The sequence below is a fragment of the Microchirus variegatus genome, assembly GCF_963457635.1.
Source record: "Microchirus variegatus genome assembly, chromosome: 19".
NCBI classification, from domain to species: Eukaryota; Metazoa; Chordata; class Actinopteri; order Pleuronectiformes; family Soleidae; genus Microchirus; species Microchirus variegatus.
In genome coordinates, this window is record NC_139820.1 from 10,330,707 (window position 1) to 10,347,852 (window position 17,146).

General features: G+C 39.1%; 1 protein-coding gene across 1 annotated transcript in view; it reads right to left on the reverse strand.

Moving 5' to 3' along the window:
* Window positions 1-1,256: 1,256 nt before the first annotated feature.
* gnav1 (guanine nucleotide binding protein (G protein) alpha v1) overlaps window positions 1,257-17,146 on the reverse strand; it is a gene marked incomplete at both ends in the record, with an annotated part of 36,530 nt that continues 20,640 nt past the window's right edge. The window contains 5 exons of the mRNA XM_083906046.1: window positions 1,257-1,447; window positions 3,243-3,330; window positions 6,621-6,692; window positions 6,825-6,954; window positions 15,665-15,793. Coding sequence (XP_083762172.1) covers window positions 1,257-1,447; window positions 3,243-3,330; window positions 6,621-6,692; window positions 6,825-6,954; window positions 15,665-15,793 — 610 coding nt within the window. The remainder of the gene's footprint in view (window positions 1,448-3,242; window positions 3,331-6,620; window positions 6,693-6,824; window positions 6,955-15,664; window positions 15,794-17,146) is intronic.

A 17,146-nucleotide genomic window follows, 5' to 3' on the forward strand; every position in this document is an offset into this window, starting at 1 on the left:
TTTTGAACGGTAGTGTACATACTGTTTATACTTGTGTCCTTTTCCTAGCACAGTACAAGACAATAACAGGCCATTACTCTCAACAAAACGTGCTACAGTTAGTTGTGTTAGTCAGTCCTCTTCGTTAAGTGTGTTTCTACACATTTTTGTGTCGTGTCTCCCAGGCCTAAAAGTCAACAGTGATTGTCTCGAGCTGCTCTTTAAGAGGGAAGACAAACAATATGCTTGAATGGCACGATCTCCACGATCAGTTCCATTAAAATGACACACACTTGGGCCAAAGGTCCAGCGTCGTCTCAGTCCATTTCCCCAGTCTGTCTGTCAGTCTGTCTGTCTGCTACAGGAGCGAGACGGCCTCCAGGTTTCACTTTCCCGTTCGATATATTTTAATATTGGTAATTCTATCTATTTTGCATTTGTACGCAAATATTGCATATATATATATACGTATATATACGTATAATACATATATACGTATACATACATATATACGTATACATGTATATATTTACATATATGTATATATATTTATATATATACATATACATAAATATACATACATATACATACTTACATATATGTACCATACACATATATACATATATATATATATATACACACATATACATATATACATACATATATATATACACATATACATATATATACATACATATATATGTATATATACACATATACTTACATATATATACCATAAACATACATACATATATATATACATATATGTGTATATATATAGCATTTTTTTTTTATCAATCTCCTTTTATTGCTCATTCTATTCTCACTTGTCACTTTTCCGCTGAAACAAGGGAATTTCCTCTGTGTGGGATCAATAAAGTCTAATCTAATCTCATTGAATTGACTCTAATCCAATTGCACCTTCTCCTTTTTTTCGGAATATTAACATGTTACGCTTTTCATTTTCAGACAAGTTTAAATTGTGTATGAAACAGAAATAATTTAAACTTAATTTTTTGAATTTTATAGCAAATGATCAATGATTCCTGTCGATTCAGGTGGTGATATTATAAATGCTGTGTTAGCCCTCCAAAATAAATGACATGTTCACTTAGTATTTGTAAAAATGCTATTCTTTAAATTACAAAAAATGGTAGAAGGACTTTAAATTGACCGATATTTGAAAATATAAGTATACAATATTTGGAAAAGGACAAACTCGGTATGTTTTCCTGAATTCAACCCAGCACATGAGCTCCTGTGACGGGGCAGCGGGGTTACATGGAACAGGAAAGGTTGGGCGCTGCTGTATTAGACGAGTCATCGTATCCGAGGTCAGCGTGAAATGGACGATTGCTCCGCTGGCTGACCCCAATCCCGAGAGTTTTAGCATTTATATTGACATTTGCATGAGAGGAGAAGAGGAAACGGCCGCTGTCGAGCTCACTGAGAGGCGGCCAACAAAGTGCTGAGATGAGAGTGTGAGTAACGGGCTTTGTGGTTGATACATTTTTAGGTTTTTATGTCTGTATAATACGTCATTGCTTTATTGTCAATGATTCATCTCTGAAAACATTTGTATATCGCAACACTCATGATGCTTCGAGGATGTATTGTGTTTGGTATATTATTATTAACACATTGATGTGAAGTAGAATGAAAAGAGGACAAGTGCAATCAAAGAAAAAAGTCAAATTTCTGTTTAAATAGACAATAATTTAAGGGATAAGCCTTTCACTTAAGTGCCATTTGACCTGGATGATTGAATAAAAACGAGGTTCTTTGTTTACAACGTACGCTCCCTGCATGGCTGTGTAATTAGACACACCTATAGAGTCATTACATACACACTTAATTAAAGAATCCATCATCGACGGCGCTCATCGAGCCACGATCCAAGTGGCGATCAATCATGACGTCACCCGTAAAAATCTGAAAAGCCACGATGATTCACAACTTGGATGTCAACTGTCCACTCGATCGTCTGTTTTCCATCATCTACAAAGTTGACGTCACGTTCTGTTGAAGAAGACCTGAAACTGTAGGCTCATTTTCTATCCATCTATCCATCTTCTACCGCTTTATCCTCCACACGAGGGTCCACATACACAAACAACCATCAACACTCACACCTCGGTCAATTTAGAGTGTCCAATTGACCTTATAATGGTTACACAGGATGCAGGATGTCCTAATCCTGCCTGTCCGCTCCACCAGACGGGTGAGCATCACTTTCAAGTGTGTTGTGATATTTGCACCTCGTTTTTCTTAAAGTAGACATATTACACCCTATTTGTCCAATTTAACCTAGTTCCCTGGTGTCCTAATGAACATGTCTGTGACATGCTTTGGTCAAAATACCTTAAGGATGAAGCACCACAGCAGTTCAATCACCCTGCCAAAACAGCCCTGTTCAGAACGCTCGCTTTCGAGTGCCTGTCTCTTTAAATGCAAATGAGACAGGGCAGCTAACTGCAGTTAGCATTTGGAAAAGCCATCATTATTGCAGTCATATATAAAATGTATCCACTGGACATGTAAATCTGAGGCTGGAAGTTTGTGTAGAACTCTGTGCTGCACTGTGCAGCCAAATATAGAACACTTCGCAGACTTCCGCTCTTCTGGATACTATTGCCCTCGCCTGCACTCTCATGTTTTTTAGGGACAAATCAGAGCTCTGTGAGATATCATTTCCAGGAATGTTTCATTGTAATGTAGCAATCAGTGCAGAAGTCGCGTGTTTTATGACCACAAAAATGACTGAGTCATCTTTTTTTTCACACTTTGCCTACTCATAGGGCCTCCAGAGTCCCAAATATAAGGATTAAAATGATTAAAAATGTTGATTTTGCATAATATGTTGCCTTTAATGTGTTGTGTTGTGATATTTGCAGCGTATTTTACACTGGACTGCATTATTTTTGAAACTCTCCGATGCAGTGCCGTTAAACACCGCTATAAACTACAGAGTAAACAAAGAGCCACCGAGTAAGACGTGACGTCAATTTCTATTTCAGTGAACATAGCAGAGAGTAGTTAGTTCGTTTATTGTCACCTTGTGGAAAATGTCTCACTTTGCGAAAAAATCACAGCAGAAAAACGTATAGGACATGAAAAGATGGTGTAACATTGAGTAGGTGAGTGGTGTCCTGTGATGCTGCATGTGTTGTTTTGTTCTTGTAGGTTTGGAGTTTGTAGACCAATTATTTTTATTTTTGCGGCAGTGTTGGTTATCACAATGAGTTTGTTGACGTTTGTCCTACCTTTAAACTGCGGCAGGTACAACCTCAGATGTCGTCCAGAGTGTAAAATCTTGTCTTGGAAAAGGTCTATCTTGTTCAGGAATAAAATCTGAAATCACACACACACACACACACACACACACAGCAATCAGCTGAGAACATGAGCTCATCAAAGAAAAATCAAAGGCAGCCTCTCCTCTGAGGAACAAAAATCAATATGGAAGATCCAAGTGAGAGGAAAAAAAAAAAAATGTTAATTAGTTTTTTTATTACACATCTGTGGCGCCGCAATAACTAAAAATATGAAGCCAATATATCAAATTTAATCACTTTTGTCACATTTATTGTCAATTTACACATATTTAAGTAAAAATATGACGCCGTGTTGATGCAAGCACGGGGCGATAATGACCGATCAATGACCTCCCTCCACTCATCAGTGTGCAAACCACTCGGCAGTCACTCAATCAGTCTGCAATGAAAGAACTCAACAAATTCAGCTACGCCGTCAATATCGGGGATGTTTTGTTTCACCGCTTCTAAATTCAACTTCCTGTCGGCATCCGGCCACACTCACTCAGGTACTTTTTGGCTTTGTAGTCGACCAATTAAAACTACAATCGAGGCCTCTTTCTCTCTCACACACACACACACACACACACACACACACACACACACACACACACACACACACACACACACACACACACACACACACACACACACACACACACACACCGCTGATATTAATGAGCGAGGAGTGAGATTCAGCAGACTCTCAATGAACAGGACACATCGGTGTGTAATTATCACTCGGCAGACACAGTGAGGACGTAATTGAGGTGGAGGTTACAAATTCACCTCCCACTTTAAAAAAAAAAAAAAAAAAAAATGGTTTCATTAAACACTTTTCTTTAATGAGCTTGTGAGCTGTGTGTTACCGTGCAAGCCCACACACACACATCTGTGCACATAAACGTGCCGTCACACATCCCAACATTTAATTGCCAATTTGCCTCTAATTAAGCCATAAATACAATTTTATTGTTAAAAAATTAATTAAAAAAAGAATGGCGAGCTGAACGAGTGCAACATTAAAGAATTTGACTAGCCATAACTTTCTTCTACGGGAATTCTACGGGAATTAGATTTGCGTCAGTATTTTCAAACAACACCTTTCACGAAGCAAACAAATGATTTGAAGAAGTAAGTAAAATATCGTTTTAATCATTAAAAAATAGTGTATTTTACTGTTTGAAAATACACTTGTTCTTTGCACCATGGATTTTTGTTTGCAGGCAGGCCTTCGGAAGCTGCCTGCTGATTTTTTAGTGACAGCTCAATGGACCGGATGCCGTCACAGGTGCGGCAAGAAAAAGTGAGGGAGTGCAAAGAACAAACCGGGAAGTGCAAACAACAAGTGAGGAAGTGCAAAGAACAAATCAGGGCGCACTAAGAACAAATCAGGGAGTGAAAAGAACAAGTGAGGGAGCGTAAAGAACAAATGAGGGAGTGCAAAGAACAAATCAGGGAGCGTAAAGAACAAGTGAGGGAGCGCATGAACAAGTCAGGGGCGTAAACAACAAGTGAGGGAGTGCATAGAACAAATCAGGGAGTGCAAAGAACAAGTCAGGCAGCGCAAAAAAAAAAATCAGGGAGTGTGAAGAACAAGTGAGGGAGCGCAAAATACAAAACAGGAAGCGCAAGGAACAAATGAGGGAGCGCAAAGAACAAGTGTATTTTAAAACAATAAAATATAGTATTTTTTGAATGATTAAATCAATATTTGATTTGCTTCTTAAAAAGTGTTGTTAGTTTGGTGAAAAGTGTTGTAAGCTTCTTAAAAAGCGTTGTTAGCTTCTTAAAAAAGTGTTGTTAGCTTCGTGAAAAGTGTTGTTAGCTTAAAAAAGTGTTGTTAGCTTCTTAAAAAGTGTTGTTAGCTTGGTGAAAAGTGTTGTAAGCTTCTTAAAAACGTTGTTAGCTTCTTAAAAAAGTGTTGTTAGCTTCGTGAAAAGTGTTGTTAGCTTAAAAAAGTGTTGTTAGCTTCTTAAAAAGTGTTGTTAGCTTCCTGAAAAGTGTTGCTAGCTTCTTAAAAAGTGTTATTTGAAAATACCGACACAAATCTAATTGCATAGATGTCACTACGTTAAAACCCCACAAACAGGATGTGGTTATGTTATGTTCCACTGTTGAAAACAGTGAAAGGCTTCAAAAGTTGACAATGGCTGACACGTCCCCACGCCCCGACTTATTTGAGTCGGTGGGAAAGCAATTTAAGTGGAAACTGTGGAATAAATTGAACAAGCTTGTTACACGGTTGTTTTAATGTGATCATTTAGTGGAAGCGGGAATGGAAAAACACAGCGGAGGGGAAATGTCACCTCACCAAAGCGAACCCTAATTAAAGCTCACCGTGTAATTACGAGTGACAGATGACTTAAAGACAAAGGGCCGAGGCTGCAAACTGTGTATGTAATAACATTATTGTAATTAGTGTTCTTTTTGTTTCATGGTGTCAATGAGGACAAATGAGGGCTACAAAGACATTCTTCTAGTGTCTCCTCCATTATCTCTGTCCATCGACTCAACAGTGAGAATGAACCAAGGTTCCCGCCCTCTTTGGCTCAACCAGGTCCATATACACTACTGTTCAAAAGTTTGGGGTCACTTAGAAATGCCCTTATTTTTGAAGGAAAATTACTTTTTTTTCAATGAATATAACATTAAATGAATCAGAAATACACTCTATACATTGTTAATGTGGTAAACGACTATTCTAGCTGCAAACGTCTGGTTTTTAATGGAATATGTACATAGGTGTATAGAGGCCCATTTCCAGCAACCATCTCTCCAACGTTCTAATGGTACATTGTGTTTGCTAATCGCGTTAGATGATTATTATTGGATGATTTGAAAACCCTTGTGCAATGATGTTAGCACAGCTGAAAACAGTTTTGCTGGTTCTTTGACGAAAGGGCAAAGTTATTATTTTGAATAAAAATCATTATTTTCTAATCTTGTCAATGTCTTGAATATATTTTCTATTCATTTTGTAACTCTTTTGATGAATAAAAGTGTGACTTTTAACGGTAAACACAAACGAAATTGGAAAGGTGACCCCAAACTTTTGAATGGTAGTGTATCTGGATGAAAAAGAGAGCTAACTTTACTCTATTTTGAAGAATCAAGGTCCTGTGTGTAAGAAACAGTGACATCTAGTGGTGAAACTGCAGATTGTCTGCTTCAAAAAGACAACATACTTTTGTGCAGTATTCTACATTTCTGCCAATAAAGTTTACGCACCATTTTATCTGCTTCCTATAATCAAACAACCGTCTGAGGTTACTTTTAACCTTGTGTTATTTGTATGTTTGAGGAAGGCAGCGATAAATGTCTCACCATGGATGTGCTACGGAAGAAGACGTTGTTGCAGATGGAGGAGAAGAGCTTCATGCTCTCTTGCAGCCGATTCTGCAGAGAGAAGACAGCAATGCCGTCAGACAGCTGCAGCGGTGCCGAGGACGCACCAATTAAAAAAAAAAAAAACAGGGTTGCCTCTAGTATCTTTGACAGAAGAACATGAACACAATTGTAGGATAGTACCATGGAGGGGTCCTCCACCAGGGTCATGTCGTAACCACTGAGGGACACCACGAACAGCACCGCCCTGACGTCCTCAAAACAACTGATCCACTTCCGGCGTTCGGTTCGCTGGCCTCTGACATCATACATCCTACACAGAGAGAGAGAGGGAGGGGGACAAGACAGGTGAGCAAGTGTCCAAAGATGGGATAAACAACTGCTATAAAGACACAATATGCAACATGTAAAAAAATAGTGCTGGGCACGTTAACAGCGTCAACGTTAACGCATGACACGTTTCCATGACAACTGACCGTAAGAAGACACCAGAGACTTCATGTTTACCAGAGTCCAGGCCCTGCTTACCAGTTAACTCCGTTAGCTCCTTTAGCGCGCCTACAGTCAAACTGGAGCAGTCTGTTCACTAAACGAAAAGAGCAGCGCTACGAATAAGCAGCGTACCTGTGTACTGCGTATGTGTAACTCTGTTTTTAAAGTTTAGCGTTACTTTAAAGACTAATTTTAACAATCGGAAGTCACGTAAACATGACGTCATTCGCGTCTTCTTCCGAACAGTTGTCATGGAAACTTGGGTTAGGGTTAGCGTTAACAATGACGTCATTAACGCTGTTAACGTGCCCAGCACTAGTAAAACCCTAACCCTTAGCTCATGAGGTCAGGGAGTTTGGGAAGTTTGGCTAAAGCCAGTTTTCAATCAGTGAAAATCAAAATATTGTGGACTGAAGCAGGTGTAAAATGTATTAACTTAGCTTTTAGTTGAGTGGCTAAAATGCATTTTCACTTGTGCCTCTCATGTTAGTATCTCAGGAGCTCTAGTATCTCTAGTATCTGGAGCTACTTACACTGCTGGCAGTGTGTCAACACGGCACACAGCCACACTTCACAAAAACTGTCCCTTTAATATTTCCGATTACACTTTTTGCTTTTGGTGTCTCATAAGCACAAACAGGCTGTGCCCCGAAGTGAGACAATATCGCAGACATAATTACAGAACAAAAAAAACGACCAAAGCATGCGCAAGATATGAAAATCAAATCTGAAGCCCAACAGTAAATAGAAATGCTCGAAGAGAAATAACATGGAGGCACTGGACCCAGGTGGCCGTGTTTCAGTCAGCACACTCCAATCAGGGACTTTCACATGAGTACTGGAGCGCACGCACGCACGCACGCACACACAGGTTAACCCTAACCCTCAATTCTAACCCCAAAACGAACCTAAACTTATTTATAACCCTAAGTCGAAACTTAATTCTAACCCTAATTTAAACTCAATTCTAATTCTTGTACCCTGGTCCCGTCTGCTGGCCCTGGACTGGACCACCACCACCAACCGGATCAATAGACCTGTGCTATTTAAGTTTTATCTTTTAAACTCCTAACCGCAACCCGAACCTAAACTCAATTCTAACCCTAAGTCGAACCCAAACCTAAACTTAATTCTAACCCTAATTTAAACTCAATTCTAACCCTAAATTGAACCATAACCCAAATTCAATTCTAACCCTAAGTTGAACCCTAACCTAAACTCAATTCTAACCCCAACCCAAACCCCAACCCTAACTCAATTCTAACCCTAATTTGAACCCTAACCTAAACTCAATTCTAACCCGAACCCCTAACCCTTTGGCCCTCACAAAGAAGATAGCCTAAACAAATCATTATTCATAACCTTAAACATAACCAGTTATTGTCTAACTCTAAACACAATCTGACGACAATTCCAGCTCTAACAAGATGCAACATTTCTTTCATTTTCTCAGGATTTTTAATTTAGGAGGAAATGATACTAAAATTATGACATTATTCCTTTATTCTATGCTGTCTGGAGGATCATAAAAGATCATAACTCTATCTATAATTAGACAGTATGTGAAATGACTGTGTCTGGCCTTGTTCTTTCAACATAAACAACCTTAGATTTCCAATAGAGGCGCGTACGGCTGTGCTTTCTGTGCATTCATGACCGTCCATACTAATGGAACATCCGACTGTGCTGCTGAGGGCTAAATCATCAATCAATGGCAGATTGCATTGGTTTTTGGGGGAAAAAATCCCCCACACACACACAAGAAACACGTCACACACACCTCTGTTACTATGTTTTCAATTTTCACCAAGACAATCACAACAGGTTCCCTGAGACAATCACAGTACGGCGGCACAAAGGTCAGCGTGGAATAGGACAGGAATAAGAGTGGAGAAACACAGCTAGATACACAGATCTGTGGTCCCACTTCACCCGTTTTCAAAGCCTGATGCATCATCTCACAACATCCTTTTGAGCTTCCATTGAGCGCTCTCTTCTCTTGAGAACAGATGAGACGCTACATGGCGCACACACAGGGGAACGATCAGTGAAGGTATCGCGTAGAGATGACAGAACATTCCCAGAACATGTCATTTCGTAACACAACACAACCGCATACTGCCCATATATCACACTGTGGGTACACACACACACACAGACACAGATACAAAAAGACAAAATGTTACCTTAATAAACCTTTTTGCACCAAACCTAGCACAGCTTCTAATGGACACGTCAACCAAACAAAACTGCTGATATTTTCCACCCAATTTCTCTATCTATCATAGCTGTCAAAGATAATCAAAGTGTCCATGGTATCCTTTATCTCAAATAAAATCAAAGGTCCACAAAGCCACGTTCCTTTCCTTTGCAAGAATATTTAATCAAAGGCCCAAGGCCGACAGTTAACTACTTTAACTGTTCACAAATGACACTGTGATCCAAAGTAATCCTGCACTAATCATTTCAACTAACGCTAAACTAAATGAACCCAACACTGGCTCCTGTGCATATTTGAATATGTCATTAAAGTCCATGGAAACACATCCGTTGTGTTGTGGGATTTGCAGAGCCCTGACCTCTCAGGGCCACCGTACCAAAGCGGTCAAACTTCATCCTCCTTGAAATAAACAGTTTTTTGATACCGTCACAGACAGGGCGTCACATAAAAACGATGGTCTATGGGCAACAGTAGGTTTGTTTACTTATTGTTTACAAGGAAATGCACTTCTACTGAGGATGCAAATGCAAGTAAGTGAGAATATAGTGAATAGCCACAAGGGGGCAACTCCTCTGGTTGCAAAAATAATTCTGTTTCTATGAAAAGTCTATGAGGAAATGAGCACATAATGAGTGGACGTCGGTGTAATTGACAGTTGGTTTTTGTCCAAGTCTATCTTAGTCTATCTTGTCTCTTGTCAAATCGTGATTCCAGTGGCCTCTGAGTGGTCTTGACCGGTTTGTCACCTTGCTCTTGCCCCGCAATGTTCACCCCTCCTCATCTGCAGTGCTGTGACTGTAATTATCACAGCGGATTATGTTAACGACGCAAGGCGGAAAAAAAGACTCGGAAACCTTATTACGCGAGGTGGTCAAGGGTCAAATGGGACATCTGTATGCAAACTAGAGTGTGTCTGGGCGGAAAACACAGCAAAAATGAAGAGGCACCAGCGTCTTTGCAGCTCTTGGAAAATTTGGTGTCGGAGAGAACTTTATAACTTGGATTAGGCTGCTATATCTCTACCAATTCCTTCAGATCTTCCCATTTCCCATAACATCGAGGTCCCCTTTCTCCACTCCTGTTTGTTTTAGCCATCGAACCATTACGTTCTCTCAAAGACTGTGAGGGAATCCATAGATGAGAGGTGGCATTGTTATATACGCAGATGATCTGCTATTATATATCACTAATCCCTATACACTACCGTTTGTTTTGGGATCACCTATACAATTTTTTTGTGTTTTCCATTAAAAGTCACACTTTTATTCATCAAAAGAGTGGCAAAATGAATAGAAAATATAGTCAAGACATTGACAAGATTAGAAATAATGATTTTTATTCAAAATAATCATTTTGCCCATTCGTCAAAGAACCGGCAAAACTGTTTTTAGCTGTGCTTACATCATTGCACAAGGGTTTTCAAGGGTTTTCTAATCATCCAATAGCCTTCTAACGCGATTAGCAAACACAATGTACCATTAGAACACTGGAAATGGGCCTCTATACACCTATGTACATATTCCATTAAAAAACGTTTGCCAGCTTTATTGTCAATTCTTCACATGTACCAGACATAAAAGGAATCGAGAAGACGTTACTCATCCGCCCGCGGTGAAACAGTTAAAGTGCACAGGCACACAGATGGACAGACATTTCTAATATGAACTAAAAAACCTAAATTTAAACATACATTTACCACATTAACAATGTATAGAGTGTATTTCTGATTCATTTAATGTTGTATTCATTTAAAAGAAATGATTTTCCTTCAAAATTAAGGACATTTCTAAGTGACCCTAAACTTTTGAACGGTAGTGTATGTCTATCCCAAACATAATGTTTGCGACTAGTGGTGAGGTATAGGCATTTATTTCACTGATGAAAAACTGTGTGGCCAAGGAGATGATTTTACCACACAAGTGTTAATTCATCATCTTTTCCTTTCACCTGAAAAGCATGTGCTCTACACTGCAGTGTGTGTCAGAGAATGTGGTGATTAATCAGAGCCACTTATTCAGTGTGTGATTTATCATCCTGAACTCCGTGCTGAACCGAACTCAAGAGAGACTGTGTTGTAACTAACCCTTCCAATAATTGCTACTCGGCTGATTTCTTGAGTGGCAGTGTCGAGGCAATCACTCCATCGCGGTCACGACAGGGCGATCGCTTCCTTTCCAAAACAGTTAAAACACCCGGCATTCAAGGGAATCTTTCTTTCACACTTTACAAAAAAAGAGTATACGCCAGTTTTTAATTCATCGTCCTCCTCTCATCCCAAACCTCCAGATCTACACACGGGTGCAGGAGTGCAGATTAACGGCGACAGCAGAAAAGCCCATGGCTGATATTCACACACTTGTACTGGGTGTAATCATTCTGCTTTACCCCCTCTGTGTGGTATTTCATGTGAATTATTCACATTATGAACATTTGGTTCCATTTATTATTCAGGGGCGTCTTTGACACACAAGAAGAACCTTGAGTTTGAAGTGAAACACTTGCAAAGTCTTGTGTATTAATAATGTTTTTACTGGGTGTTTACTCCTCACAACACCTTTGGTTTCAGTGAATGTTTTGTCTTTTAATGCGAGACGTGTCAAACATGCGGCACGAGGGCCACATGCGGCCCTCAAATCAATGACATGTGGCCCCAGCAATTAAATATAAAACATCTATATTTAAACGTAGCTTGGTGACCGAGGCACAGCTGCCAGAGAGGTGATAGAATATAGACATAATAGTAATAACAAGACATTTTGTTGTAATTATGGCATTATTAAATGTACTCCATTACAGTATATCATTTAGTGTTTTAATTTGAGTTCTATTTAAATCTATTTCTGTCTGTTTTTGATATTAAGAGATTTATTGAGTGTAATGGACCAGGTCCTTTTGGGTATTGTGTATTGTATATTGTGTAATTAGAATGTCTAGCCTGAACTGGCACCTCCCTACAACATCCGAAAGGGTGTCGGCTCATCGATGCCTACAGTAGACAAAGAAGTGTGAAAACACCACCTGGAATGGTAGACTCTTTGTCTATTGGAGGAATGCGAAAGGGGAGTTGCTCAGGTATAAATGTGGAGGCTGGCAGAAGTTCTCTATTTCATTCTTCACCAGCAGCAGAGAATTTCCAACAACATTAGCATCCTATATGTCTTTCGAACACTTTTACTTTGAAATTCTGTGAAATACTGCGATATCATGATATGATATGATAGGAATATTGTGTCAAAATTTGAATGACACGGCACAGATTTGTGTCGCAGGCGTGTGTGTGTGTGTTTATAGGTCACATATTGAGGCTTTACAAAATTTTTGTTGAGTCAAAGTAATGATTAGTTTTATATATCTGCTTTTTTTGGTAGTGATGCACAAATCGGATTATCTAGATTGTGCTGAAAAAAGGATATAAGACACAAATGTAATGTTAATTAAGGGTTAAAATACAACAAAGAAAAAAAAGCTAAATATGAGCAGATGACACAAACTGCATGTACTTTTCAAAGTAATTACATCGACGTATGAAAAACTCTTCTTCAACTCCGAGGGCTGGATCTCTTCAAAAACACACACACACACAGTTTGTGCGTCAGTTTAACTCAAACTAATTATTTATGTCCTGAAGAATTCAGGCAGATAAGAGAAAGAGGAGAGCTCCGTCGCTACCACGAGACTCTGATCCTCTCCTCTTTGGATCGAAGTTGTGTGACATCACTGTTACATTGTTTCCCAGGAAAAAAACAAAAAACCCCAAACAAACAATCAGATCCTGAGCGACTCGGCGGTGACGCAAACAGTTAAGGCTGCGAGGTAGAGGCGGCGTATTTATCTGCACAAGATAAACACTTTGATTTATTTTTCTTTTACGACTGAAACTTTTGCCTGCGATGAAACAAACAAGTGTCATCGCTTTAATGCAAAACACACACACACACACAAGCAAGCAGCATCCAGAGACGCTCAGATGTGACACAAATGCCCCGCACTGATGTCACCACGTCTGATAAAGCCGCTCTCTCTACCGCGTTTATATGCTAAACAGAGACCTTATGAAAATCTGAGGTAATGTATTTTTTAATAATCATACGAGGTGTGATGTTAAGCAACTGTGAAGGACAGCTTGATATTGTGCTGAGGTCCAGGGAGAGAGGAGAAGCTCCTCGGCACACAAGAGTAATGGAATTGTACACGATGAGACGCGCACATGTACAGTATGTACACAAAAACACAGACACACACTAGATGTGCATGTAAATGAAAATCAAATCAACTTCTTGATTCAACTAACTGTAGTTACAATCCGAGTTGTTTTAATCTAAATTTCTTTGGTTTCTGATTAGCCTGCATGATGATTCATGTTTTTGGCATAACATTCACCAAATCTAATTATGCTTCAGTTCATAATAACCTTAATTTCAAACTCTTTTTTGTTAGATGGGACAGACACTGGACAGTTTTCATATATCTGAACATGTGTCAAAATCTGCCTCTTCTCACATATTATTCTAATTCTATTATCCACTAACCAGCAGTGAAACATGTACGGAAGAGGATTAGGGCCACACAGGAAAAAATATTTGAGTTCTGACTTTAAAACTCAGAATTCTGAGTTTAAAGTCAGAATTATGAGAATAAAGTCAGAATTGTGAGTTCAAAGTCAGAATTGTGAGTTTTAAAATCAGAAATCTGAGTTAAAAGTCAGAATTGTGAGTTCAAAGTCAGAATTGTGAGTTTTAAAATCAGAAATCTGAGTTAAAAGTCAGAATTATGAGTTTAAATTCAGAATTATGATAATACATTTAGAAATTCTGAGTGTAAATTCAGAATTCTGAGCATAAAGCCTGAATTCTGTTTAAAGTCAGAATTATGAGTTTTAAAGTCATAATTATGAGTTTAAAGTCAGAATTTTGAGTATACAGTCAGAATTATGAGTTTTAATTCAGAATTCTGAGAATAAAGCCTGAATTCTGTGTTTAAAGTCAGAATTTTGAGAATAAAGTCAGAATTTACAGGACTTTAGCTACACAGCTTCACCTGCCCTTTAACACAAATATCTAAGCAACCCATCATCTGACAGCAAGTCAATCCATTTAAGATGCTGAAGGTAAAACCGAGCTTCAGGGAGGTAAAGAAAGTGTCTTATGGTTGTTGGTGATGAAGTGATTTACTTTCTTTAAGATAGATCAGGGGTTAAGTGTGACTTATTACTCGACACCGGCTGATTGGTCAGAGATGAATATGGCTAACCTGACATCAGCCTCCTGAACTCAGATACCTGCCCTCTGCTTCTCCTCTGATAAGACCGAGCCAATGACGCGAGCTGTCATGTGCCATATCGACATGCCGAATCAAACTATAATCTCACATCTCTGGGCTTGATCGCACAGGCTGTAGATGGAGATAAGAAGCGTTGCGGCGTAGGGAGTGAAGTCGGTCGTAGTGAGAGTGGAAATCGAGTCACCAGCTCTAAGACGAACATCGTTTGCGTTCGCTCTCACTGTGCGAAAATTTCAACACTCATCCCTCCCTTTTCCAAGCACGTCAGGGAACTACGGAGGCCTCTGCATCCCAGAAAGTACAGTAAGCCTCTGTGGTGCAAGATGGGGGGGCTTCTCTAAAGGAAGAACCTTTTCTAAAGTACATGTTAACCCTTAAACATCTAAGCCTCAACATGTCTGGACTTATTTTTTAACCTTAAAAGGACCAGAAAATGACCTGTGTGTAAGTGTCTTTCAATATCTGGCAGTTATTTACAATTTACAGCATCTTAAAATCTTAGAACACCAGACATTTGAACAGTATGAAATACATTTAAATAACAATTGTTTGATGTTTTATTAATGTCTAAAAAACGGGCCAAAAATGGAAACTATGTACTTTTTCCCTTTCTGGTTCCGCTGCAGATGTGGCCGCCATCTTTGTTGAAAATGGCAGCCGGCTTGCTGAATTCACAAAGCATCATGGTAAATTTCATCTTCCACTTCTTTTTAAGCCTGCATCAGAGCTCACTACATTTTGAGGGTTGATTATAAAGGGAAAATCACATTTCCCCTTGCTCCTCCCTACACGTGAACGCGCAAAATGTAGGGTTAGGGGAAAAATGTAGGGTGAGGGGAGGTATTGGGACAGGGCCTAACAATGTATAGAGTGTATTTCTGATTCATTTAATGTTATATTCATTGAAAAAAAGTGCAAGGACATGGTCATGTATATGTGTACCATATTAAAGATCTGATTTCCATTAAACCCTCCCCTCAATGTCACACACTGCATCTTTAACACAAAGCAAAAATAAGAAGGCGTCTACCTGAAAATGAGGTGCTTGACCTTAAACTGTGTCTCTATCACCCCTGTGGTCCTCAGTCGCACACGCAGAACGTCGGTCTCTGTGGGCACGTAGTCTGCAGACACGATGCGGCTCATGTTCTCAAAGAAACTGCGAGACACAGACAAGAGGAAGGAGTGGGAGATAAAGAGTAGATGAAAGAGAGAAGAGGAGACACAACAGGCAAAGTTTAATTACCCGCAGACAAACTTTGCCGTCACCAGAGAATAAAGTCGGGTGATATCAGTTGTGGATGTGTGTGTGTTTGCTCACATGGGCCTGGAGCTCCCGGCTGGCTCATGCCAGTTGGCAGGTAGGGTGTGCAGTGATAAGACAGGAGCCCCAGGGGGCGCAACAGATCATCTCTATGAATATTCACACTGTGATTTACCCTAATAACACACTTAGGCTAAGCTTTCATGCAGATTATCCATTAACACAGTGAGTGTAATCAATTTTATCATGTGTGCACGCGCAAACACACACACATTCTTGTACAGCATTCTCAGTGAGAACACTCATAACACATATAATGCATTCCTTAATATTATATAACCATCAAACAGCTAACGCTAATGCCAAACCCTGATCCTTAACCTAACCCCAACTCTGCCACCTCTAGTATCAGAGGAGCTACTTTTGTGACCCATAACATGAAGATAACATGTTGTATAAAGTTTTGGTAACACTTTAGATTAGGGAACACATTCACCATTAACTAGGTGCTTTCTAACAGCATACTAGCCCTTTATAAGTTATCATTAAGCACGTAATAACACCTTATTCTCCCTCTATTACGACATGAATTAAGATGTTTCCTACAGGTAGTAATACATGCTTAATATTTACTAATAAAGGGCTAGTACGCTACTTATATGCCTGTTAGAAAGCGCCTAGTTAATGGTGAATATGTGTTGCATAATCTGTGTTACCAAAGTTTTATATATGAATATAAGCACTAAAGTTAGTTGCATTTGTGAAATTCAAGAACTACAAAAAAAAAAGATAAAATACATAAATAAAAAAATAAAAAAAAATAAAAAAAATATTGTGATTAAAAAGAAGTGGCCCTGCCATACGAATAAAGAGTTTATTCTCAGGATAAACACAGGTCTGCGTCTGCTGATTTTGGGCGGTTTTTAAAATATCGCGTTTGACATAGACATAGGACGCAAAGTAATATTTTTAGTTGACGAACACATACACACGCTCATGACCTTCTCAGTGGGTCATTTTCAAAAATTCATTAAAAATATTCCTTAAGAGATATGCAAATATTTTCAATGGATTCTTGTTCAGGGCGTCATTGACTATGACTGTGTACAATTTCAAGACATTCCAAGATACTTTTGGGGTCTTTTTGACGAAAAGTTAAGTCACTGCCTAAGTGTATGGATCGCTTTCCTGATTTTCAAAAATTCATTAAAAATATTCCTTAAGCGATATGCAAATATTTTCAATGGA